Source organism: Mustela lutreola, chromosome 6 (genome assembly GCF_030435805.1).
Source record: "Mustela lutreola isolate mMusLut2 chromosome 6, mMusLut2.pri, whole genome shotgun sequence".
NCBI lineage: Eukaryota > Metazoa > Chordata > Mammalia > Carnivora > Mustelidae > Mustela > Mustela lutreola.
In genome coordinates this window covers 34,306,676-34,334,444 of record NC_081295.1, presented here as the reverse complement: position 1 = coordinate 34,334,444, position 27,769 = coordinate 34,306,676, and the positions used below count along the sequence as shown (strand labels likewise).

At 37.9% G+C, this 27,769-nt stretch overlaps 1 protein-coding gene across 6 annotated transcripts in view; it reads left to right on the top strand.

The window, feature by feature from the left end:
* The window catches only part of FHL5 (four and a half LIM domains 5), a 48,380-nt gene extending 36,141 nt beyond the window's left edge, over positions 1–12,239 (top strand). For 3 of the 6 annotated variants that reach the window (XM_059177047.1, XM_059177048.1, XM_059177044.1), the window contains 2 exons: positions 956–1,142; positions 7,450–12,238. In XM_059177047.1, the coding sequence (XP_059033030.1) occupies positions 956–1,142; positions 7,450–7,613 (351 nt within the window). In that variant the 3' untranslated portion in view covers positions 7,614–12,238. Of the gene's footprint in view, positions 1–955; positions 1,143–7,449 lie in introns of all 6 variants that reach the window. The other 3 variants (XM_059177049.1, XM_059177050.1, XM_059177045.1) reach the window with 2 other exon arrangements.
* Positions 12,240–27,769: the final 15,530 nt, after the last annotated feature.

Below are 27,769 nucleotides of genomic sequence, written 5' to 3'. Positions count from 1 at the left end.
GTTATATATATTATGGAGGAATAATAAGTATGTCTGACAAAACCCTCGCACATCACACATTAAGGTTCGACATACAAGCTGTGCTCATTACATAGAGTTCTAAAGCTGAAAACCCACACAGTTGGCACAGCACTCCATCTGTGCTCGATACAATACTGGAATTGTTGTCCAAATGTTTTTTCCCTTGGCATTTGTTCACTCATTGGACAAGGACTTATCAACTGTTCAAGAGCGAAAAGTAACCTTGGTCAGTATTGTTTTACTGGCTAAGCACACAGGCTCAGGAGTCAGACTGTGTAGGTTTGAATGCTAGTTCTGTGAGACCTGGCGAGTGACCTGACCATTCTAACACTCAGTGGTTTCTCATCTCTTAAAGGGGAGAAGATAATAGTCTTAGCTGTGTTGTGGTGTTAAGAACAAAAGAAGAGGTCATCCCTTAGCACAGGGCTGAGGACTGAAAGCTCACTTCAGAAATATTAGTCATGATTAGTGGATGATGGTGCTTAACAATGCTATTCAGGGTTGTTACTGCTGGATTAAAGCTTTCAGGGAAAAGCCACTTTTTCAGCATCCTTAAAAGTCAGACATGGAAATAAGAACCTGGTGCAGAAAATATCTTAGTGCTGATGGCATATCTTTGAAGCCCAACAAAAAAAGAGAACAATGAGAAAAGTCATCAAGGCTCTACTTCTTTTTCATTTTCCTGAGTCCATGATGGCCCTGCTTCTTTTCTATTCCACTATAGGAAAAAAATTAGGATATTTCTAGCCAGTTCTATTTAATCCCTATAGCCTTTTGCTTCTCATATTGATTCAAAAAAAAAAAAATCACAGGGAAAGGACATCCTGACACAAGGTGATAGAGCAGCCCAAAGTATCACTTGTGGACACAGAAGAGGATCATGACAGATCGTACTAGATCCCATGGTCACTGGCTTTTTGTGATCCTTTGGCAGGTGATAACATCAGGTGGGATAACGTTTCATGACCAGCCGTGGCATAAAGAGTGTTTTCTGTGCAGTAGCTGTAGGAAAGAGCTCTGTGAAGAAGAGTTTATGTCCAGAGATGATTATCCATTCTGTCTGGACTGCTACAATCATCTTTATGCCAAAAAGTGTGCAGCCTGTACCAAGTCTATTACTGGTAAGTTCTTTAGTTTAATATGGTCCTATGATGGCTATGTGGATGCTATATAGTTAATTTGGGAAAGGTGAGTCAAAAAATGATAATCTTCTTTTTTTCATTTTATTTTATTTTATATCTTTTCAGTGTTCCAAAATTCATTGTTTATGTACTACACCCAGTGTTCTATGTGATACGTGCCCTCCATAATACCCACCACCAGGTTCACCCAACCCCCCCAACCCCTCCCCTCCAAAACCCTCAGTTTGTTTCTCAGAGTCTACAGTCTCTCGCGGTTTGTCTCCCCCTCCAATTTCCCCCAACTCACTTGTCCTCTCCATCTTCCCATGTCCTCCATGTTATTCCTTATGCTCCACAAGTAAGTGAAACCATATGATATTTAACCCTCTCTGCTTGACTTATTTCACTCAGCATAATCTCTTCCAGTCCCGTCCATGTTGATACAAAAGTTGGGTCTTCATCCTTTCTGATGGAGGCAAAATACTCCATAGTATATATGGATCATATCTTCTTTATCCATTTTTCCATTGAAGGACATCTTGGTTCTTTCCACAATTTGGCAACTGTGGCCATTGCTACTATGAACATTGGAGCTCAGGTGGCCCTTCTTTTCACTACATCTGTATCTTTGGAGTAAATACCCAGTAGTGAAATTGCAGAGTCATAGAGTAGCTCTAACTTTTAATTTTTTGAGGAATTTCCACACTGCTTTCCAAAGTGGCTGCACCAACTTGCATTCCCACCAACAGTGTAAGAGAGTTCCCCTTTCTCCACATCCTCTCCAACACTTGTTTTTTACCGTCTTATTAATTTCAGCCATTCTAACTGGTGTAAGTTAGTATCTCAATATGGTTTTGATTTGAATCTCCCTGATGGCTAATTATGATGAACATTTTTTCATGTGTCTGTTAGCCACTTGTATGTCATCTTTGGAGAAGTATCTGTTCATATGTTCTGCCCCTGATTATCTGTTTTGTGTGTGTTGAGTTTGAGAGTTCTTTATAGATCTTGAATATCAGCCCTTTGTCTGTAGTGTCATTTGCAAATATCTTCTCTCATTCCATGGGTTGCCTCTTTCTTTTGTTGAGTGTTTCCTTTGCTGTGCAGAAACTTTTGATCTTGATGAAGTTCCAAAAGTTCATTTTTGCTTTTGTTTTCTTTGCCTTTGGAGACATATCTTGAAAGAAGTTGCTGTGGCTGATGTCGAAGAAGTTATTGCCTATGTTCTCCTTTAGGATTTTGATAGATTCCTGCCTCATGTTGAGGTCTTTTATCCACTTCAAGTTTATCTTTCTGTATGGTGTAAGAGAATGGTTGAGTTTCATTCTTCTACACATAGTTGTCCAATTTTCCCAGCACCACTTATTGAAGAGACTGTCTTTTTTCCACTGTATATTTTTTCCTGCTTTGTTGAAGATTATTTAACCATAGATTTGAGGGTCCATATCTGGGCTCTCTACTCTGTTCCACTGGTCTATGTGTCTGTTTTTGTGCCAGTACCATGCTGTCTTGGTGATCACAGCTTTGTAGTAAAGCTTGAAATCAGACAACGTGATGCTCCCGGTTTTGTTTTTCTTTTTCAACATTTCCTTAGCAATTCGGGATCTCTTCTGGTTCCATACAAATTTTAGGATTGTTTGTTCCAGCACTTTGAAAAATGCTGGTGGAATTTTTATCAGGATGGGACTGAAAGTATAGATTTCTCTAGGCAGTCTAGACATTTTAACAATGTTTATTCTTCTGATCCGTGAGCATGGAATGCTCTTTCATCTCTTTGTGTCTTCTAAGATACACATGTAGGGGTACCCACACATAAATACAAATATTACACAGACCCCCTCAAAGCAAGTGGAGAGCATAATTAAGGCACCCATGTTCTGTAGAGGGTAATTAATACTAAACCTAATGGTAATGACTAAAGTAAAGTAATCATTCAGGAACAGGATGAGCTGGGAGGTCAGAGAAGAACTTCACGAGGAGCTTGACATTTAACGATTTGAGTGGGAGAAAGGAATACTTATAAAGAAAAATCCTGCTTAATTCCAAATAAGGGCAAAGGTCCCTGAAATAGAAAAGGTTTTAATTAAATGCAAAGTATTGTACAAAAATCTCTAGCTGTAATATTTAGGGTGGCATAGGTCAGGAATTAATTAAACTTCATTTTAAGATGCTTCTAACAAATATATCATTCTCTTTTCTTTCTATCCACTTGCAATATATTTTAATTATGAATAGATGAAATAAAACAGGATAGCATTGTGCTGAATGAACAAAATACATGTGATATGATTTTAAAATATCACAAATGATAAATTGATTCATGTTTAAAAGATTTTCAAGGTAAAATGATGCATTTTATTTTCCTTGGAGAAACATCAAAAATGCTAATCCTATAGTAAAAAAAAAAAGAAGAAGAAGAAGAAGAAGAATTTAGCATGACCTGAGAACCACAGTAGCTACAATTTTAGGCAGAACTGTACTTCTATTCCCCATTCCTGGGATTCTTAGATCATATTCCATTTCTTTTAGTTCAGTTTATGTAACATAGAATTAAAGATTATTTTATCCTTTTCCTCCTCCTCCATCTTCAAATATATCACAAAATAAAAGTTGAATCTTCTTCTATCTCCAAAGAAAGAAGAGTTTCACTGCAAACCCAGCTTGGCAGGTTTTCACTGACTTGCAAGAGGGAGAGAGAGTTACCCTGACAATCTGTCTGCACAGGGCCTGTTTTTCAGCATCCCACCCTGTCCAGGGCTACAGCTGGCTGGCAGGTTTGTTTTGTTTGGCCTGCACATGTTTGGAAACAAGTGCAAAACCCATCTCTGCAGCCAAAAGTACATGAAGAGCCTGCCCGGGGTGAGCAGACTGCCCTCGCGTACCCCAGCTGGGTCTCTGTCACAGGCTCAGTGGCTGCCCCAGTGCTCTGTTCCCCACAGCTCCTCTCCATCCCTCTGCTCTGTTACATTCCCAGCCCTTGCGCTGGATTCCTTTGGCAATCCCAGACGACCAGGTTCCAAACTTGGGTTCTTCACCACTCCACTCCCCTGCCTCTATACATCTCACATGTCCTACAGTCAGGGGAATAAGCCACTGTCACTCACTACCAGTTTGGGTTAGAAAATGGAACTTCCAGAAATGCATCAGTACTGGGAGCTCATAAATCTCCTTGGTAGAATCTGCAATTACAGCCCAATGCATGCAGTTGATTTATTCTAGGACACTTTTCTTAACTAGCCAGAAAAAGGAGCGGGGGGAGTTCTATGAGGAAATGAGAAAATTAAACAAATCAAATGAGTTTAAAAACTTCCTGGGCACTCAAATGGCTAATACTGACCTGCAAAGAGCCTGTGTGAGCCCTGAGCTTGAGGAGTTTCAATTCTGATCCATCACAGATGTATGTAGATAAGTGACTTTTTTCTGTTGGGTTGTTTTCTGTTAATCACTGAGCCCAGGTCTTTGAGGTTCAGAGAGAAAAAACACATTGTCCTGCATGTAATATAAGGATGCCCTAAGAATCACAGATTTGACCCAAAAGTAATCCAAATATGGGACTATGTAGTTAATTCAGAATAATCAGCTTTTTTATAATTATCATAATCTTCTTTTGGCCCTGATGAGAGACACCTGAGACTATAATGTCTGCAAAAACTTCCGATTCACTTCACTATTTTTTTATCTGAATATATATATATATATATATATATATATATATATATATGCTTTATAGTAGTGTTTCTTTAAAATTGAGCCCTTTGAATTAATGTTCCACAGGGAATTCTTATGCTGCCATATATTTATCTTTTGAAAGTTGCACATTCATGCCAACAATATGTCAATCTAAGAAACTATGTTAGGGTGTTTTGAAAATACTTTTTCGTATTAACTAAATCTATCTATGAGTCTCAGGTGTGATTTTTTTTAAATCTCATCGAATAAATTTGATTCATTTGAACAAATTCAAGGTGGAACTGTAATTTTTTTCTCCTCTAAGATAGGATCAACCTTTCAAATTTTCTGGGATAAGTGAAGCAGCTTGATGCAGTAGGAGTAAAAGAACTTGGCCTTGCCTGTGCCCCCTGACTACTGTGTGACCCTGGGTAAAGGACTCACCAGCATGGAGCTCCTCATTTCCTTACTTGCAAATGCGCAGTTGAACAGGATCATATCTTCACTTTCTGCCATTTCTATTTATTTTGAGTAAAAGGAGTTTCAGATGTTATTTCTTCAGAAAAGAATGCTAGTGTTCCCGGCTATGGTCTTTACAACAGATAAATTCAGAGTGAATTTGGGGAAGTTAAGAACACAGGTCCTAAAGCCCGATGGCCTAGGATTGAATCCCAGACCTGCTACATACCAAACGGCTGATTTGGGCAAGTGGTTGACCCTCTCTGTTCATAAATTTTTGTCTGCAAAGCAGAGTTGATGATAATATCTACTCATGAAGGTAAGATGAGAGCTATGTGATGCAGATATGTGAAGGGCTTAGGATAGTGATGGACTCATTTTCAAGTGCTCAACAGATGCTAGCTTTTATTCTATTGAATTTTCATTAATAAATGAAGTCAAATAAAACAAGGGCCAGAGACAGGTTTCTTGGGGGACTTTCCTACTACAATGACCCTCATGACTTAATGGAGGAAATTTATTCAAAATTGAAACAATTTATAAGCATCTGACATGTTGAGTCTGCCTCTCTTGAATTCCAGCTACCAGATGCTTCTATTTCTCCAGAATTGTTTTTATATTTACCCCTTATATGGGCTTACTAATAAAATCAAGAAAAGCTCATGAGCATCAAAATGCAAGATATGTAATAATCAGTTTTATGAACAGCGATGATTCGTGCATATATAGAACATGATTCTTGCAGTCAGCTTATTAATGTTTTGAATAACACTCAGGGAATTAATTGGTTCATTATTGATTTACTCTTATTAGCAAGTAATGATGATAGCATCATAAATAAGCAAGCTATAAATTTAATTAAAGAAGGTAAAGAAATTTGATGTGCATTTACTTATAAACTAATAAATTTCATGTAAAGACATCAAATAGCATTTCTGGTATGGAAATAAGTGTTCATTATCATATTTAAGTATTATTATAGTATATATCCATATTTATATTTTTATTTTATAAACTTATATATTATGTATTATATACAAATTTATGTTATAAATTTATAAATTACCATATATTTGTATTATATTATATTATATTATATATATATCCATATTTAAGGAGAGTTTATTTGAAATAGAATGCTTATTCTTGTTTTTTGCTTCCCCAAATGGAATATTTGGAAATTACATGTGAATCAACCCACGAACTATGTTAGCCACACTTTGTGAGTAATGAGCAAATCACGGGAGGTTTGTAACACTATGATCACTTGGAAAAAATCTTGGCAAATAAATAAAGACCCAAGGCATCCCAAACCATTCCCAACCGCTACATCTTTTCTCCCTTTCAACTCCTCAAAGTCAGTCCCTTAAACTGTAGTCTAGATCCATATTAGGGATATGGAAAGAGATTGTCACTGAAGACTCAAATTCTATTCCCTTTCTTGGAAATGTTACGGTTCAGGCGAAGCCCAGGTAGAAGTTGTAGAGGCTGACCAGGCATCTCTTAGAGACAAATTACTGGATAGCATGGCTTCAGTGGCCCGAGTGAGCAGACTCACAGATCTTTATTGCAAGCCTGGGCTGATGTTGTCTCTGGGCAAGGCAATCAGGTATCATGTTAGGCTAGTTACATGATGGTCTGGATGAAATCTTCTACTGGGGACTTTTGGAAATCATGTCCCAAGCCACAGTATGACCATGGGAATTTATCTTGAGTAAAACTTAACATAGAAATAGAGGAAAGAAAACTCAAAGTCATTAAAACATCAGACACCAGGCTAGGTAGTATACATTTATTTTATTGTATCTTAATTTTGCTTTAAGAAAACAGGGCCATGAAGAGAGAAAAAAAGATAGTCACACCCAGGTATCTCTTAATTTGAAATCTGTCCCCCTTCTCTTAGGTGATCTTTATGTGTTTCCCAAAATACCTGCTTTGTACATTCAGATTCTATCTACTTTTGTAAATTATGGAAAAAATTGGGACTCAGACTGGACCTCATCAGGAAATTGCCTAGGGTGACATTCCCAGATGGACACAGGGGCATGGAAGGTCACATACTTGCCTCTAAGCGGTCTTCTTGCTCGTTGCTGTTCTCTACAGTTCCTAGGAGACTCTACCAGATGGAATCCTTAATCTGTTCATTGGAAGAATATTTTTTCCCCCAATTCCTTTACAGGTCTCAGAGGCGCCAAATTTATCTGCTTTCAAGACCGCCAGTGGCACAGTGAATGCTTTAACTGTGGAAAGTGCTCAGTCTCCTTGGTGGGGGAAGGCTTCCTGACCCAGAACAAGGAAATCTTCTGCCGCAAATGTGGCTCTGGATTGGAAACTGACATCTAGAGGGAGAAGAGCCCTTCCTCACCTGAAATCCACCTTGCTTTTGTTCTCACTAAATCCAGACCTTGCTTGAAGTAGTATTTCTGAGTTATGTTTCAGCACATTTTAATGCAGCGTTTATAGCAGGAGGATTTTTTGCACACACACACACACACACACCGATTGAACTGTATCATAAGAGCTCAGAAAAAGCAGTCGAACAGGAATGAACATATCCTAACTCACAAAGGCATCTCTCCTTGCAAAATACTGCACTCTGCTGTTAAAAGCATAGGAGAATATCTCCTTATTGCAATCAAACATATGACCTATACCTAGAAGTATGGATGTTATTACCAAAGACTGATGGTTTTAAAACTGCAGAGTAAAAAAAGGAAATTAAGAGATTAAATTGACAGGCATATGTGAAGCTAATGTTTGCATTCCTAGCTAGCTAGTTATATATAAAGTGATAGACTGGCTATTGTTGGTAGAAGAACAAAACTGATCAGAAAAACTGATCAGTAATCATCCGATTTGAGAATTCTGCCCCTTTATCATTCTTTTATTCACACATACTGACTTTGGAGCTGCAAAACAAAACTGCAGTTTGACCTCCTATATGCTGCTTCCAGAGCTAGCTGGCTCCATGTTTAACAAATGGAAATGAGAATTTGGACACTGTGGCTCTCATACTCTGCATGGTTATGAAGGGATCTTCTCTACCTGGGGATAGTTAGAGCCTAGGTTTCAACACATGTTGCACCAAATGCATTTTCAAAGCCCACATGATTTTTTTAAATACTTAACAGATTCCATGAAAGAGAAGTCTATTCTCTCAAATGAGCTAACTGGGGTAATCATTGTCCCCAAAGGCAAACCTTTAAAGTAAATAGATCATTAAGTCATCACTTGTGGAAATGAGTTTTAGGAAAGGGATTGAGCGATGGAACATGACTTTCATCCCGATATCTACAGGCATAATAGAATGCATAATTACCTCTGAGCTTCATGCATTTTGCCTTCTAAAATTACACAGTTGATTAATGAGAAGACATGAAAGTGGGCTTTGACAGAATTTAGTAATAATAAGAAGTGAGAAAAAATAATTCACTGCTGATAATTCTGGACCTATAAAGCAATACCATAGACCAATATGGGCGGTAGATGAGCCCTCCCCACTGTTGCACCACACCTGTGCCACCCCCCTCACCTCATGCCAACCATGTACCAAGAGTTCCAACCTCCTGCATGGCCCACAGCTCCTGCATGGCCCACAGGTTCTCTCCCAACCCTGAGCAGCCATTCTACAAATAAGTCAGTGTTTATCGGTCACAAGAGAAGAAACAGCCTTAATGAAAAGTTTATCACCATATGCATGTCGTTCTGCCAGACATCAACTAATGATCGCCCTACCGAGCTGCAATATTTTCCACATTATGAGGGACAAATGAAAAGCAAACTCTTTTCTCCATGGTCAATTACTGTCTTTGTTATAGTGTCACTTAGGTGGAGTAGAGGGAGGTCAGAAGAAAGCTATGCGGACGTAACATTTTTATAAGTGTCTACTTTCAGATTACTGCCTAGCACTAAAGGTTCTGATTGAAACCTAATTATATGATGTAGCTGATTACAGTGATTAAAATAGTATCACAGGAGATGCAATTAAAATTGTTATGGAAACACAATTTTTGAAATAGTTCAAAATGCAAGGACGTTTGGAGATGCTAACAATTTACAGTTGCTAATAAAAGGTCAGGTTACAAAGGCTGTTTGAAAGATATAACTGTCTTTTTTTGTGTATGTGTAGTAACAACACCAAGATAACTTTTCACATTCACAGTTTAAGATGTAGGCAAAACCGTCAATATTTTTCCTGCATTGTTTGAAATTGCACATATAGAACTAAACACTCCAATTGTTCTCTGAACCAGAACATAATAGTGCATTATATGTTTAGAAAACCAAGCCCTTTTAAAAGGTCTGGATAAATATATGATATGTAACATTGTCTGAGTTAACCAGTTACAGAAAAACATGCAAAATGTGATGAATTTTCTAAGTTAAACAATGAGTAATGTTTAAGCATTTCGCTTTGTGTATGGGCAAGTATGCACGTGGTCAGGTTTGCATTCTATCTGTACAATTAAAATTTACAGAATCGTTTCTGAGATAGAGATTCTTTTCTCATATCTGAGATATTCGTTTCTCCTTTGATACATATACTTAAATACATATACTTTCACATATAAATAATTTCATATTTAGAATTTAGCTTCATTATCAGATATGTATTGTACCATGCACAGAGTTGGAGCTCAAACCGCTGTGGTTCTGGGGTGGTGGGAGATCACGTTATGGAAATGCGAGATTGCCAGATACAGAAATCTTCCCTAGAGCTGAAAAACAGTGCCACTGTGGACGTAATATACATATGCAAAACTCTGAAGAAAGAAGACCTCATTAGACTGCCATACACACAAAGATATAAGTACTGTATACTGTAATTGATTTTGGGTCAGTAAAGAGAAAAGCTCTCTGACCTATCCAGAGATGGAATAGACTGCCTCAGGAAGCAGTGGGCACCCAGTGATTCAAGGAGTGACATGTGCATGGGCAGGAAAGCAGTTAGAAGCCAATCCTGTGTGCTAATAACAACCAGATGGCTTGGAAGTAGCAGAGAGACTGTGCCAAAGAGCAAGAAGAAATGAGAGAGCTAAAAAGAGAAAAGGTCAGATGAAGACAGAATATTAATTCTGAGGATAAAAGCTTTATATGTGATATAACAGAGACTAGAAAGTGACTAACTGCTCTCAAAGAGAGGAGAAAAACATTATGCCTGTGTTTGAGGAACATTATGCTAATGATTCTGTATGGCCTAGAACTGAAGGGGGCAGGATTTCAAAAGCTAAGTCTCTTAATGCAGTAACACATTTGGTGAGTGGCCACAGAAAAGAAAGAAGGAGCAATGGGTAATGCAAGCCAAGAGCTATCGATGAGAATACAAGTCAATGAATCAAAATATTTTATGTTAGCATGTTAGGATTAAATATAACAAAGAAAAACAAAAGAATTTCTGTTTCCATAATAATAGGTAGGGTACACAAGGTTTCAATTTTCACTTAACAAGATCATAAACATGTTATATTGGAACAGTCCAGGTTCATTGGTTAAGTGAAGTATGACAGAGTACCATCCTGGATTCAGAATGTACCCAGTCACTATAGCTTTAAAAGGAACATTAAGAAAAGAAAGAACATTAAGTTACACATTGGAATGAAAGATTGGCCAACCATTGTAAAAATGCATGATGCTGTCACAAATGGTGTTGGTTAAAAATTGTTGCAAAATATAGAAGCACAAATAAAAAATAAAACCTAATAACATATCTCTGATATTAGTGACACCAGTTTTGAATTTAAGAAAAAAGGTATTTTTTAATCTACTTGGTATACTGATAATCATATTTTAAATAAGAAAATGATTGTTAGAGTATGTTTCAGATATATTTAAGTGAGCACATAAATTATTCTCAAATAATTTAGATAGATATTTACTATTGTAATAATATAGTTTTTACCTATTTTTACAAATTGTCATTTTCAGAAGTTTCTTATGCTGAATAAATTTGCACAATACTCATTCTTCAATTGTTTTTAGAGATTTATTTTTTACATTAACTGTGTCAATATGGAATAGCTTTGTTGTGTTTCTACTTCTAGTACATAAGGTAGCATGATGACTTTTATCTTCTTGTCCCATCCATTTTTACAATACCCAAATTAACTACATGTTCAGATACCATTTCAGAGTATTAATATAAAAATAGCACAACTGAATTCTAGCTGACCCAAATAACACATCTGTGATCCTTCCTACAGTGATCAAATTTTTTATATATTCTAAGCTAGGAATTATTTTATTTCTAATTATCATTTCTGTGATCCTAAAAATATCTTATCAGAAAAGGCCTATTTTAATCTGATTACCCTGTTTTAACTTGGATAGCTGTAGCTAATTTCTTATTATTTCTATATTGGAGGAATTGCTGGAATTCTTAGTGTTTTTAAAGCTCCTGGGTACACAAAGGGTATAAAAATACTGATTTGAAGGGTATAAAAAAAGGCACCCGATGTTTATAGCAGCATTGTCTACAATACCCAAATTATGGAAAGAGCCCAAATGTCCATCACCTGATGAATGCATAAAGAGGTGTGGTATGTGTGTGTATATATATAATGAAATATTATTTGACCATAAAAAAGAAGGAAATTTTACCATTTGCAAAGACATGGATGGAGCTAGAGAGTATTACGCTAAGTGTAATAAGTCAGTCAAAGAAAGAAAAATACCATATGATTTCACTCATTCACGGAATTTAAGAAACAAAACAAATGACCATGGTGGGGGTGGAGGGAAGAGAGGCAAACCAAGAAACAAACTCTTAACTATAAAGAACAAACTAAGGGTTCCTGGAGGGAAGGTGGGCAGGGGGATGGGTTAAATAGGTGATGGGAATTAATGAGGGCATTTGTGATAAGCGCTGGGTGTTGTATGTAAGTGATGAATCACTGAATCCTACACATGAAACAAATATTACATTGTACTCTAACTAACTGGAATTTAAATCAAAATATGGAAAAGAAAAAAAAATAAAGCTCTTGGGTACAGAAAACAGATTGGTTGTTGCCAGAAACGGGGAGTGAGGGAGGGTAAAATTGGTGAATGGGATCAAAAGGTACAAACTTCCAGTTACAAAACAAGTTATGGGGATGTCATGTACAACATGGTGACGATAGTTAATAATACGGTACTGCATATCTGAACGCTGAGAGCAGATCTTAAAAGTCTCATCACAAGAAAAAAAATTGTAACTAGTATGATGACTTAGGGTAATCATTTTGCAATATATACAAATTCTGAATCATTAGGTTACACACCTGAAGCTAATATAAGGTTACATGTCAATTATATCTCAAAATAAATCAAAGTGATTTTAAACTCTTATTTATTTTATCTAAAGAGAACTTTGTGTCTGTAACCCAAGCCTTTAAGAAACTAGCTAATTCACACTGTAAGCATTAGTTGGGTTCTCTTCAGAGTTATGTTATAGATTATGAGTTCATTTAATATGCAGGTGTGTACCACAGAGAAACATTTGGAAAAACATCTCTTACCAAAAATTTCTAACTCATTTTTGAAAATCACATGGCTTTGAAATATAATGAAATTTGAATGGGTAACTCAAAAAACTTTATGGCTTGGAACAGTGTTTCTTCAACAAAAGAGTCAGAATGTCACTAGAAGTTATAATTGCTAAGATAGTACTTTTATCCTGAACCTCTCCCCCAAGAAATGTCAGATCTTTAGATCGCTATAACTCAACCAGAAACATTTATTTAAGAGTCAGCTGGGGGGCAACTGTAAAGAACTGTTAAGGTCCAGGGGCGCCTGGGGGGCTCAGTGGGTTAAAGCCTCTGCCTTCAGCTCAGTTCATGATCCCAGGGTCCTGGGATTGAGCCCTACAATCAGGCTCTCTGCTCAGCAGGGAGCCTGCTCTCTCCTCTTTCTGTGCCTGGCTCTCGGCCTACTTGTGAGCTGTCAAGTAAATAAATAAAATCTTTAAAAAAACAAAACAAAAAAACTAAAGGTCCTATAAAGAGGACCCCTTTTTAGGGACAGGTAAAGATCTATCAAAACTTGGGAAAATATATCAGAAGATAGATTTGACCTTACCACTTTTCAGAAATTACGGTATCTGGATTTTTTATGCCAATGTAACAAATGGACACCAAGGAGCAAGGATACCAAGCATCTTCACTTAATCCACTCAGAGAAATTAGAAATGAGTCCATCCACTGAGATATCTGTATGGCTTCCCAGATGGCACTAAATATGCATCATACGGAGAAAATTAGAGAAGTTCTTTTCCAGAATTCTGACCATTCTGAATTTTCCTGAATGATCGGCTTTAGGACAAGCTCTCTTGTTGAATGTGAAGGTGGAAAAGAGACTTCACAAACTGGGACCCAGAAAGGAGGGAAAAGCAGCAACAGATCCATGCTCAAGTTTGAGTCTACATAAAAGATATAGTAGGATATGTGTGTATCTGGAATGACTGGATTGTATATCTCTGCGGTTGAAAAGGAAACAGCTCACTGTGATAGAATTATGACCCGTGTCACAGAGGAGCAGAGAATATGTGGGTCAAATATTTTCCCACGAATGGTAATAAATTTATGGAGTGGATGTCCATAAAGGGTTCTCTGAACAAGAAACAGTAATGAGCTCAACAGACATCCATTCAATGACTCAAACAGTTACATTAAATGCTATTCTGATCACACGCAAAAACAAAAATCAAGCTTGATATTTATGGAAGTCCACAAGCTGAACCCCAAAGGCTTATTCTTTCTTTATACAAATGACAGATCTCTGGTTTGTCTCTACAGCATCACGTATGGAGCCATTTATATGAGAACACCAATCCAAGCCCTCAAACAGGAAATGAGTGAGGAAGTATAGATACAGGGCAAATGAATAAAAAAGACTGGTATAAAAACTGACATTCCTGAAATAAAACCAAATTAATTACATTTTTAATTTTTTTCCCTGTATAATAAAAAATTTCCAAAACCACAAGGCATCCGGAGTAAAAAAACTAAATGGACTAAAAAAAACTGCAATAGAATTTTGTACTTGGGAACTACAATATGATATCTGTCTCCTCCCAGCAAGGGAAAGTACTCTTTCAGATGCCAACAATGGTTATGCAGTTACCAAAGTCGGTACTCTTCAGCCTTCTCTGCTGTTGTGAGGTATTTGTGATTGTAAGCCTCTCCTTGTTCTTTCAAAATCCGATTGTAATAATCACTTCACTATATATTTGTATGACAATTGACCATGATGTACATCTTAAATATGTACAATTTTTATTTTAAAAAATAAAATAACTTCAAAGACTTAAAAAAAAAACAACCACAAATGCTCGGAGGCAGTCCTGTCAGTAGTTACTCATACCAGTCTTTAAAACAGATTCTCTGAAATAGTAATGGTATTAAATATTTTCCTTACATTTATGAGATATTTTTCATGCTCAATACACTTGTCATATTACTTTCATACATTGCTGGGGAGAGGAAAATACTTCTCAGGACAATTTGGCAATACATATAAAAGAGTCTTTAAATTGTTTTCATTAGCTTCGAGCAAGATAGTCTAATACCTGAGAACTTATACTGGGGAAGTCACTGAAGAGCCACACAAATATTTTTATGCTAGAAAGTTTATTGCAGTGCTGTTAAAATAGCCTCTGACAAGAAACCAACCTAAAGGTCCAAATAAAAAGGAACTTCTATATATGTGTATATTTATGTGTAATTATATATATTTAATTATATATAATTATATATATTATGTGGATATATATACATACATGTGTATATAAAACAAAAGCAAAAAATTATGATACCTAACTGCAATGAAATACTTTTAAAATAGCCATTAAGACATAACTTTAAAGGGTGCCTTTGTGGTTCTCTTGGTTATGCCTCTGACTCTTGATTTCGGCTCAGGTCATGAACATGAGATCAAGCCCCTCACCAGGCTCCACGGGCAGTGGGGAGTCTGCTGGAGATTCTCTCTCCCTCTCCCTTCATCACACCCTAAATAAATAAATAAAATTCTTTTTTTTAAAAAGGCTTAACTTAAGACTACCTAATGACATGGAACTATGTTCATGATGTAAGGTTAAGTGAAAACAGAATGTTATAAAATAACATGTATGATATGATTCATTGTTGCTATATACATGTGAAGAAAATTCTGCAAAGAAGTACAATAAAACTTTAACATTAGCAACAACAAAAAAGTTTCTTCCAATGGTATCCATGATACCAGTCTTCCCTAAGTCCCCTAAAACTTTGTAGATGATTCATCTATTTCTTTTTTTAAAATTTATTTTGTTTTATTTTAGATTTTTAATATAATGTTTCACTAGGATTTTTTAAGAATTCTACAAAATAAAAATCAAGTGATCATCTATTCCTTACAAACAGATATTTCTAAATATCCTCTCCTCAAGGCTCTTGCTCTACATTTTCTATGTGAATGGGCTTCTCTAGTTACATGATTTCAACTGCCTTTTCTGCATAGCTGCGTCCCAAACTTACATCCTCTGCCTCAAGTTCTGAGGTACAGTCTCGGACTTTTCACAGCCTTCTGGACAAATGCAACTCAGTGTTGTGCAAACAGTTCCTTGCAACTCTATTACCCTTCCTGCAAACTCCACTTATCTTCCTTTGTCCTGCATCTTAACACATTATCCAAAGAGAGCCTTTGTAATTTATGATTTGGACATATGAAGAGACGCTCAACACCATTAGTCATTAGGAAAAACACAAATTAAAACCACGAGATACCACTTCACACAGACTAGGATGTCTGTGATACATAAGACAGTAACAAGCGCCATTGAGATGTAAAGAAACAGGAATCCTCATACACGGCTGGCAAGTATGTAAAATGGTGCAGCCACTTGGGAAAATATTTTGGCAGCTTCTCAAAAAGTTAAATATAAAGCTACCATAAAACCCAGCAATTCTACTTCTAGGTATCTATCCAAGAGATGTGGAAACATATGTTCACACAAGTGTTCACAGCATCATTATTCATAATAGCCAAAAAGTGGAACAACTCAAGTACTCAAATGATGAGCAGATCAGCACAACATAGAAGAGGCATTGACTGGAATATTATTCCATTATCAAAAGGAATGAAGTTCGGGTACATGGATGAACCTTGAAAACATTATACTAAGTCAAAGAAGCCAGACAAAAAAGGCCGTAGATTGTACGATTCTAACTATATATAATACCCAGAAAAGGCCCAGCTATAGACAGAGTATATGGGAGTGAGAATGGGAATTAATTCTGAGTGGGAATGAGAGACCTTTATTGAGGGGATGAACATATTCTAAAACTCATTTATGGCGGTGGTTGTACCACTCGGTAAAATCAGTAAAACTCTATTACATACCAGAAAGAGTGAATTGTATGATATGTAAAATATATCAACAAAGCTGTTTTTTCTATCTCTCTTCACTCTTCCTTTCCTCGATGCCTTACTTCTGAATCCTACAGGAAAATTTATAACTTTTTAACTTTCCCTTGCAAGCTTTTGTTCTTCCAAAATCCCATTCCTATTCATTTTTCTGCGCGTAGGAGCCACCTCCTCTCACGTACCGGCCAAAACCGTAACCCTCTAAAACCCGGACCCAAGCGACCTCTGGTGTAAAATCTTTACGAACGTGGATTAGAAAAATGTGATCATTTGGGCGCCTGGGTGGCTCAGTGAGTTAAAGCCTCCGTCTTCAGCTCAGGTCATGAACTAGAGGAAAAATCCAGGGTTGTGGAATCCAGCCCCGCATCGGGCTCCCTGCTCGGCCGGAAGCCTGCTTCTCCCTCTCCCACTCCCCTTGCTTGTGTTCCCTCTTTCGCTGTCTCTCTCTCTGTCAAATAAATAAATAAAATCTTAAAAAAGAAATAAGAAAAATGTAATCACTATTCTTCAACTTTTACAATTCTCTGAGAACTTTGAACAACTTGATTCCAATTGTAAGTTAGGGATGGGAGGCAATCTAATTTAAAAAAAAGATGGTCCTTGGAGCCAGAAAAACTGTGTACAGAGCTCAGCTCTGCCATTTCCTCGGTGTGGGACAATAGTTACTGAACAGTCTGGACCTTGGTTTTCCCATTTTTAAGTGGGGACCTAGAATACGAACTTTAAGAAACTGTAATTAATATTAAGGGAAATATACACAAACTGCTTCACGTCTACTGGCAACATATTTAACTCAGTAATATTTATTAAATATCAGTTATTTTCACCTACCTTCCAATCCCCCAACCCACCCCTGGATCATGTGTTTATTCATCTTTCATAAACCCAGTGCTTAGCAAAATGTCTGGCATGTGATAGACAACCAACAATTTCTAAACTAAATTCTAGTTGTGAAAATAGTCTTCTTTCTATAACAGTATTCTCCCTATGTTGATTGTCACTCACCATGACTAAATATGTAAATCCCTTTCCCTACTCGCCTTGATCATGTTCTAGGGAGTGGCCCATTAAGACACAGCTGGATTGAAAATCAGCAACTGCAATTTCAGGCATCGGCCTGGAATTTTTCAAGTTGATGTCACTGTTTCCTCTGTCTATAGACGACCCATCCCTAGAGTGTGCCTCGCAGCCAGCACTCCCAGGGTGTCCTGAGACACGTACTGTCCAGGTGTTCTGGAGAAGAACTGGCTGTTTCTGAAGCTTTCCTCGAGGACCTCGAAAGCTGATCTTGCCTACCCCACATAGCTTTACATGAAGCCAGACCATCCCAAGCCTGCTGACTCTGGAGTCCATCTGTCCAACAAGTTTTGTATCATGTACTCACAGTTAGAAATGTGATTGCACTTACTTTGCTTAAACAACCAAATGCATTCTCTGCGTCTCTTAAAAGGGCAGAGGATGCTACTTTAACCTATTACGGAGTATGTGTCGCTTTGGGCACCTTCAATTCTCTCATCACAGCCATGGGCTGCCCAAGCCACCCGGGGTCCCGCCTTGCTCTCCTTCCTCCTTATTAAGCTTCTCCTTTTCTTGACAGTTTCACCTCTCCTGTTTTGGTGTTTTCTTTCTCTTAATGTGCATTAATTCCCTCCAGACTTAGATTGCAACTATTCACAGAGTTATTTTGGGTGGAATTCCAGAAAATAAACATCTAGGCCCTCTTTGGATCTGTTACCGCCCGCTCCTTAACCAATGCGCACGCTTCTGCTGCCTGATGCTTCTATATTCAGAAGCATTTTTGTGCGTAGCTCCTAAGGGTGGGTTAGTAGAGGTCAGCAGTCAGCAAATGTTCAGAGATGGGCTCTGAGATTTGGGGAAATAAAACACTCAGGGGATTGAAATCGTAGTCAAATTCTCATTCTTGGATTTCTCATGAAATCTCTCTTTATCCCTGCATCAGAAGTATGTTTCCAGATACTGAAATGAAGTTTTTCCCAGTGGGTGAGCAAAATAATATCAAAATATACAATGATTTTGATTCCCAAATTTTAAAAAATATCCTATGATTTGTGGTTCATTTTCTAATGTGGGGTCATTGCTGAAAAATTCTCAGCTAATTATCTTTTTTTTTTTTTTTTTTGGTCAATCTCAAGGTGGGAACAAATTCCCTTTCAAATTCCTCTCTGATGCCAAATGCAAGCAGGTGTAGATGACTCTGCATTACTTCTTTACTCCTCTCATTACAGACTCCGGGGTGGAGGGTCGCCACACTCCCAGGAATGTGGGAGATGTTGTCTTTGTTTTCCACAACACTCTGAAAAATGCCAGGTTCAGTTATTCCCCGTGTACACTGAGCTTTAAAGAGATAAACTGACTGCCACAACTTGTTACAATATAGGCGGCCCCAACTCTAAAAGCTACACTGTCCGTGATGCAAATGATACCCTGGACACATCATGTCTCCTCTCTCTGCAGTGAACCTAGAATCATCACTTCACATCATTCTCCGGAAGCCCGTCCTGCGGATGCCAGTCTCCCCTTGTTGGATCTCCTTCTCCTTTGTCCTTTTCACTTCCAGTGGTGCAAGGCTTCATCACATCTCACCTGGACTTGCCTCCTATGAAAATATGTTTCCATGGCTCCATGCCTCATTCTTTTGTCTACCCCTCATATTTCCTCCACCAGATACGTATTTCTTAAGTAATGCCTGATCATGGCCCCATCTTGCTTAGCAGGCTTCTTGGCTCTCCACTAGACCCCCTCCCAAGTCTAGCACCATCCTCTCTCCTAAGGTTTCTCTCCCAGTATTTCTTCTACCCTGGAATACAAATCTTTGTATATTCTATTCACCAGCATGTAGGTACCATTTAGAACAGACCCTGGCAGAGTAGGTGCTCAAATAAGAATGAAGAAATCTTGCGGTTTAGTCAAATCTTATTACTCACGGCTCCCGAAATAAGTAAATTCTGATTCTTTTTTCCAACTTGATTCCTTTGCTTAAAATAGTCTCCTACCTAGAGAGTTTTTGTTACCATCTCCACTTACATGATTTAATTCCCATTAAAACTTACCTATTATTTACGTTCCAGCTCATAAGTTGACGTCTCCCACTGGAAACATCCTTCTCCTCCTCCATACTTTGTTTATAATAACTGGGACCTCACACTCATTATATTTGCTTTGAAATATAGCTAATTTACCCCTATTAGTTTATGAGAACATTGACTCAAGAATGGGGCAATGTCTTCTTCGGCTTTGTATCTCCCATAATGCTGAATATAAAATAAGCCTAAAGAAAGGTTTGTTGATTATTTAAATTGAACTGAGTCTGGGTACAAGCCAATTCTGAACTTCCTCCTCATAAGGAGTAATTACTGGCACACCTGTAGACAAATAACAATTGTAAAAAATAGTGATGACATTGAACATTAAGTGCTTTGCAGCCCTTTGACGCAGGTAGGATCATGACCAGATGGAAATAGGGGAACAGACAGATTAAGCTCTCCGAATTCCCAGAGTTAGCACAAGGGAGATCTCCAACTTTAAATTTGGACTTAGAGTCCATGCTTTTAACCTTGGATACCACTGCCTCCTCCAACATTGGAGAAAGGAGAATTTTTTAAAAGAGCCAAATATAGACACATTTGTCTATGCCATAGGGCTATAAGTACTCAACCATTTAGAAATTGAGCATGGAGTAGCCCCTCCCCCACCTTATCTGTGGAGGATACATGCAAGAGTCCCAGTGGATGCCCAAGACCACAGATAACACAGAACCCTATATATACTATGCTTTTTCCTATACAAACATATGTATAGTAAAATTTAAGTTATAAATTAGGCCCTGTAAAGCACGTGCACCTGAATGTTTATAGCAGCAATATCCACAACAGCCAAACTATGGAAAGAACCTAGATGTCCATCAACAGATGATGGATAAAGAAGAATGGTATATATATACAAAAGAATACTATGCAGCCATCAAAAGACACGAAATCTTGCCATTTGCAATGACGTGGATGGAACTAGAGGGTATTATGCTTAGTGAAATAAGTCCATCAGAGAAAGACAATTATCATATGATCTCCCTGATATGAGGAAGTTGAGAGGCAATGTGGGAGGTTTGGAGGGTAGGAAAGGTATAAATGAAACAAGATGGGCTCAGGAGGGAGACAAACCATAAGAGACTCTTAATCTCACAAAACAAACTGAAGTTTGCTGAGGGAAGGAGGGTAGAAAGAGGGTAGTTGGGTTATGGACACTGGGGAAGGTATGTGCTAAGGTGAGTGCTGTGAAGTGTGTAAACCTGGCGATTCACAGACCTGTACTCTTGGGGCCAGTAATACATTGTATGTTAGTTTAAAAAAAAAATTAGGAAAAAAATTGGGCCCTATAAGAAATTAACAACAATAACTAATAATACAATAGAACAATTGTGACAATATACTGTAATAAAACTTATGGGGATGTGGTCCCTCTCTCAAAATATCTTACTGCGTTGAACGCACCTTCTTCTCCTAATGAAGTGAGATGATAAAAAGCCCACAGACCGAGATGAAGCGAGGTGAAATGACATAGCATTAGTCTCCTATTGACCTTCTGATAGGTCAGAAGAGGACCATCAGATCACAGCTGATCCCCAGGACACTGAAACTGCAGCAAGCAAAACTGAATAAGGGTGACTACTCTACTCGGATTTCCATTTTATTGAGTGTCCACAATTTTTTTTTTGCAACATTAAGAGAAATCATAAGACACAATGAATTTTTTTACATTAAAAAACCAACAGATCAATAAAAACGTGAGAATAGATTGGAAGCACGATTTGTGGGAAACTGATTGTTTTGTTAACATAAAAACATTCCCTTCCAGGAGCAGGAGGCCTGGAAATCATAGTTTTGGGTTAATGTTGGATCTTAAAATAAAGACATGGTCTATTCTTTGAATTATCCACTAGATGGCAGAAAATTGTTACGGTCCAAAGCAACTTTGCTGGATTAATCCCAGCTCCTCACTTTCAGATTTATGCAAGTGCTTTCCCCTGTACTTCTAGCCATACTGTCCTTTTCAAATATGGCATTTTTTTAAAGATTTTTTTTATTTATTTGACACAGAGAGAGAGACCACAAGCAGGGGTGAGTGCCAGGGAGAGGGAGAAGCAGGCTCCCGCAGAGCAAGAAGCACTACATGGGTCTCGATTCCAGGACTCTGGGATCATGACCCGAGCCAAAGGCAGATGCTTAACCAACTGAGCCACTCAGGCACCCCAAATATGGCATTTTAAAGAAAACAGCTATTTTTAAGCTGGGAAAAATCAGAGGCTTTCACAGTAATAAATATTAAGTATGAGCATGCTAATTATATGTTTTTGTTGCTCTACTTTAACATAGTACGAACAGATGCACAGACATTTGGGAGAAGGGCTGGGATCCCACATAGAATGTTCCATCCACATGTCAAATATTAAAGTTAGGCAGAAAAGCCTCCAGGAGGATGGTTTTCTGTAACTCTCGGGCCACAGCCCTCATTCCTGTTGCACAGTAGAATCACCTAAGGGTCCTACCCCAGACCCCAAACATCTGGCCATCGGTATTTTTTTAAAGTCTCTTCATATAAAATAAGAGGGTAGGACTAGACATTCGAGTCTTTTTTTCCAGCATCAAATTCTAGAATTGGTGTCTAACGACATACTCCATGAGTGCAAGAGCTAATTCTGTTCTAGATCCTTCATGAATATTAACTTAGTCAATCCACAAAATTACGTGACAGAGCTGGGGAAAGTGAGACACAGAAAAGTTTCACAACTTGCCCAAAGTCACACAGGCGGAAGGAAAGATGAGATGCCACCAAGCAGTCTGGTTCCAGAGTCTGAGCATATAGCATGTCATAATTCCCTCAAAAATAGTTGATTATTGAATAAACTATATCCATCTCTATTTTTCTATCCTAAAATTGTAAAATTGTACCTGCACTAACAGTTATGGTTCCTACATTGTTATTTAAGTCATAACTACTGACCTGTTTGGAAAATTAGCATACTATATCTGGGAACTATGGCAAAGGACAACTCTTAAAAAAAAAAAAAGAAAGAAAGAAAGAAAGAAAAGAAAAAAGGTGGGGCAGCTGGTTGGTTCAGTGGGGTAAAGCCTCTGCCTTCTGCTCAGGTCATGATCCCGGGGTCCTGGGATTGAGCCTGCATCGGGCTCTCTGTTCAGCAGGGAACCTGCTTCCTCCTCTCTGTCTGCCTGCCTCTCTGCCTACTTGTGATCTCTGTCTGTCAAATAAATAAATAAAATCTTTAAAAAAGAAAAAAAAATCAGTGTATTTGGGAGTGTTGTTTTTCTGGATGAGATTGTAACTGAACTCAGTAATCTCTGGTATTTTGCAAAATAAGAGCATTTGAAATGCACTTATTGGAATTTTCAAGAAAATTCTAATTAAGTAAATCGTAGGGGATTGACCCCAAAGCTCACAAGAACTGACTTCTGTCAGCCTCTATCTTCTTTTTTTAAAACCTCATTTTTGTTTGTCTGGCATTGAACATGCAGGTTTCTTGACCCAGCCGGGAGACCTTCCTTAGAAGCACATGAGGGTATGGAAAAGATTCTTCCCCACTTGGCTGATCAAGCTGAATTCCCTGGAGCTTCTCTTCAGAAAGTCATTAACACTTTTTGTCAACACAGCTCACTAAATGAAGACCTAGGGGACAGAGAGAAGTAGTAAGTATGATGTCCAGTTGCTATGAACTTTTGGATGATGTGTCTCTGAGAAGAATAATGATGTTCACAAGAACTAAACACCCCTAACGGTGACCATGATGTGGTATTATTTTTTTTTTCTTATGATGGGAAAAAAATATATATGTAGAAGTAGAATGAGTGAGGCAATGAACACTCATGCACCCATCACCCAAAGTCAACAATTATTAACTCCCTGCCAATCTCTTATCTGTACCTCTACCTGTTCCCTTCACCTCACATACAGATTATTTTGAAGCAAATCCCAGACATGACATTATTTCATCTGTAAGAATTTTAGAATGACTCTCAAAAAGAAAAGGGCTCTCTTTAAGAGAACATAATCATTCTATGTATTTAATTAATAATTACATTTTTATTAACCATTTTATTTGGATCTCATTCATTATTGGATGTCCTAGCCCTGAGGAGTGTACGTTAGCATTGAGGAATCAAATTTTTATTTTCAGAAAGTGTTTTGTCAGATAAACTTTAACCAGGAAGAATATAAAAGTCCTCAGTACTACACCAAAGTTTACCTTGTTTTCCCCTACCACTTTGTTTAAATTTGTGACTGTGTTTGTTAAATAGTTGTAATCTCCTTAGTAACCATTTCCTTTGAGGAAAAAGAAATGTTTCTTCTGGTTAGAAATTAGCAACAAATGGTGGGTTAGATCTTGGACACAGTGATTTAACAAACCAGAGAACTCTACTGTACATCCCCCAAACTGGATTGGATGATAATTTTTAAGCTGAGGGGAGACTTTCATTGCAACTGGACAGTGCAATGCAGGGGAGCTGCCTTTGGAGGAAGTACTCTCCACAAGGAAATGACCTTGACAACAGCTCTTTGGGCTTAGACTTTCACATCTGGAAGACACAGGACTAACAAGGAGGCTGTTGCCCCAGGCAGAGATTTCTTGTTTTAGGTAGTTAATCCTTGAAGTCTCTGAGGTGTGGGCCACAGCAAGGAGTATTTCTCCCACACTGTGTGCAAATTCCCTGAGATCAATGAAAGGCTTTTTCTAAACCACTGTCCCAGTCAGCGCTGGCAGCCACCCAACATTTATCTGGGGGAGCCAGGCATCAATTCTGGCCTCACGAAGTGAAGAGGTGCAGAAAGGAAAGGCGACGATTTACAACTGAAGACCATCTTTGGGGTTCCCAAAGGGCCATAATGGCCAATTTTAGAGTTGGAATTGGACTTGGCACTTTGCTATGGCTCTGGTCCCTGAGTATACTTTCAGTGGCAGAAAGCCAAACATGAGGAGAAGTGAGATATAGCAGGCTACAGGAAAGTGATATTTCTATCAGCCTAAAATTAACTGAAAATTATGCACTGACATAATTCAGCACAAAGAACCATCCTGTCTTAAACAGGTGCACAAGATGTATCTGATACTTTCTTTCAAAGACCTATTTCAGATTTATCCATCTATCCTTGAACTGATTCATGCTCAACTCTCTTCCCTCCTCTTTTTCTCCAGGAGTGTGGTTTTCTTCATCTTTGTTCTAGCACTGTCCTTTCCTTTCCAAGTGCACTATCTATAACAAGTTTAGCTATTCTAATCATCCTGAGTCACGACTTCAAGATATACTTCACATCACCAATTTTCTCCTCTGTCAAATAGCCAGTCCTCTTCCTCATTCTCTGTCTGCACAACATCCTGACACATCTAGCAAAATCAGGCAATAGAAGCATTTCTCTCTCTCTCTCTCTCTCTCTTTATTAACCAAGGTAACTCCCCTACCAGTGATCCCTGGTGAGAGTCAAAACCATGTCTTTCCCCTCAAACCCTTTGTTCTTTTTTTCCACACTCAACTGTTTTTACAAAATAGATTTTTATTTTTTCTATAAAGAATGCATTTCTTTCATAATGACCCAGGCACTGATGGTAACTCGGGCCCTTCACATATAGACTACTGTTACCTGGTCAGTGTATTACCCACTTCTCACCTCTCTCCCCATGAAATCTGCTGGTGTTACATGTAGTTCATTGAGGCATCATCTCTGTTCTCCTAAAGTTCATGCAATAATTTCTCAGCCGGATGAGCAAAGCAGCAAAGAACATACACTTTGATGTCAGAAACAGCTGCATTTAAATCTATGTTCCATCCCTTACTAGCTAGGTGGCACTGGGAAAGTTGTTTACCTCACTTATCTTTATTTTCTTCACCTGTAAAATAGGGGTAATAATTATAACACTTTCTTCATAGCAGTGTTACAAGGATTAAGTTAACTAATATATAAAGTACTAACATGGTACCTGACATGTAATTGTTTAACACATGTGGCCTTTGGGGATAGAAAGTAAATTGAGAAATGAATAGAAACCCAAAGACTAAATTGTAGAATATGCCATTTCTCCTTGTTACTCACTCCCCCTCCACCTAACACATACACATACACACATACACACACACACACACACACAGAGTAACAAGAAACAGAGTTGAGTCAAATGTTCATGAGGATGCAGTGAAAGGGGAACCCTCCTACACTGTTGGTGGGAATGCAAGTGCAGCCACTCTGAAAAACAGCATGGAGGTTCCTCAAAAAGTTAAAAATAGAGCTACCCTACAAAACAGCAATTGCATTACCAGATATCTACCCAAAAGATAAAAATGTAGTGATCCAAAGGGGTACCTGCACCCCAATGTTTATAACAGCAATGTCCACATTAGCTAAACTTTGGAAAGAGCCCAGATGTCCATCAACTGATGAATGGATAAAGAAGATGTGTCATATATATGTGTGTGGTATATACATATATATTTTTTTTCCATGATATATCTATATTCCATGATATAGATATATCTGATATATATCTATTATATGGAATATAGATATATCATGGAATATATATAAATATATTATATATATATATATATCATGGAAGACTACTCAGCCACCAAAAAAATTAAATGTTACCATTTGCAACAATGTATATGGAACTAGAAGGTATTATGCTGAGCGAAATAAGTCAATCAGAGAAAGATAATTATCACATGATTTTACACATATGTGAATTTCAGAAAGAAAACAGAGGATCATAGGGGAAGGGAGGGAAAAATAAAATAAGAAGAAATCAGAAGGGGAGACAAACCATAGGAGACTGTTAACTCTAGGAAACAAACTGAGGGTTGCTAGAGGGAAGGGAGGTGAGGGGATGGGGCAACTGGGTAGCGGACATTGAGGAGGGCACGTGATGCAGTGAGCACTGGGTGTTACATGCAATTGATGAATTGCTGAACTCTGCCTCTGAAATGAATAATCCATTACATGCTAATTAATCCATTACATGCTAATTGAATTTTTTTTTAAGATTATTCAAAAAAAGAAAACTAATTGCATGGAAAACTGCAGGTCTGTATCAAAATAATACATACGTATATATGCCTATCAGAGTTTATCATCTAAAATATATACAAATTGGAAAGTTAAAAGAGTATAAAGGAAAAGTCTCCTTTCTATTCTTGTCACCATTTCCCTGCATTCCTCCCTCCCCTGGTGACCAGATTTCTAAGTTTCTTAGAGGGTCTTTCTAGCAAATCATTATTCATTTACAACAAAATAATTATAGATTATTTCTCACAATTTTTACATATAAAGTAACATTTCAGATATATTATTTTGTACATTGACTTTTTTAAATTATGCTTGTTTAGGTAATTGTAGATTTTCATGCAAGTAGAAGAAATAATGCAAAGTGATCCCATGTATCCTTTACCCAGTTTCCCCATATGGTAACATCTTGCAAAACTATATCACAATCAGGGGGCGCCTGGGTGGCTCAGTGGGTTAAAGCCTCTGCCTTCGGCTTGGGTCATGATCCCGGTCCTGGGATCGAGCCCCACATCGGGCTCTCTCCTCCGTGGAGAGCCTGCTTCCTCCTCTCTCTCTCTCTGCCTGCCTCTCTGCCTACTTGTGATCTCTGTCTGTCAAATAAATAAATAAAATCTTTAAAAAAAAAAAAACTATATCACAATCAGGATACCAAGATTGATACAGTATGGATACAGAACAGTTCTGTCAGGGGCGTCTGGGTGGTTTAGTCGGTGAAGCGCCTGCCTTCGGCTCAGGTCATGATCCCAGGGTTCTGGGACTGAGTCCCGCATTGGGCTTTCTGCTCTGTGGGAAGCCTGTTTCTCCCTTTCCCACTCCCTCTGCTTGTGTTTGTTCCCTTTCTCACTGTGTCTCTCTCTGTCAAATAAATAAATCTTAAAAGAAAAAAAAAACAGTTCTGTCACCACAAAGATCTTTATATTGCCCGTTGCATAGCCACTTCCTACTAACTTCCCACCAATTCCTTCTTCCACCTCTATCCTGTCAACCACAAATCTGTTCATCATATCTATAATTGTGTCATTTTGGGGCGCCTG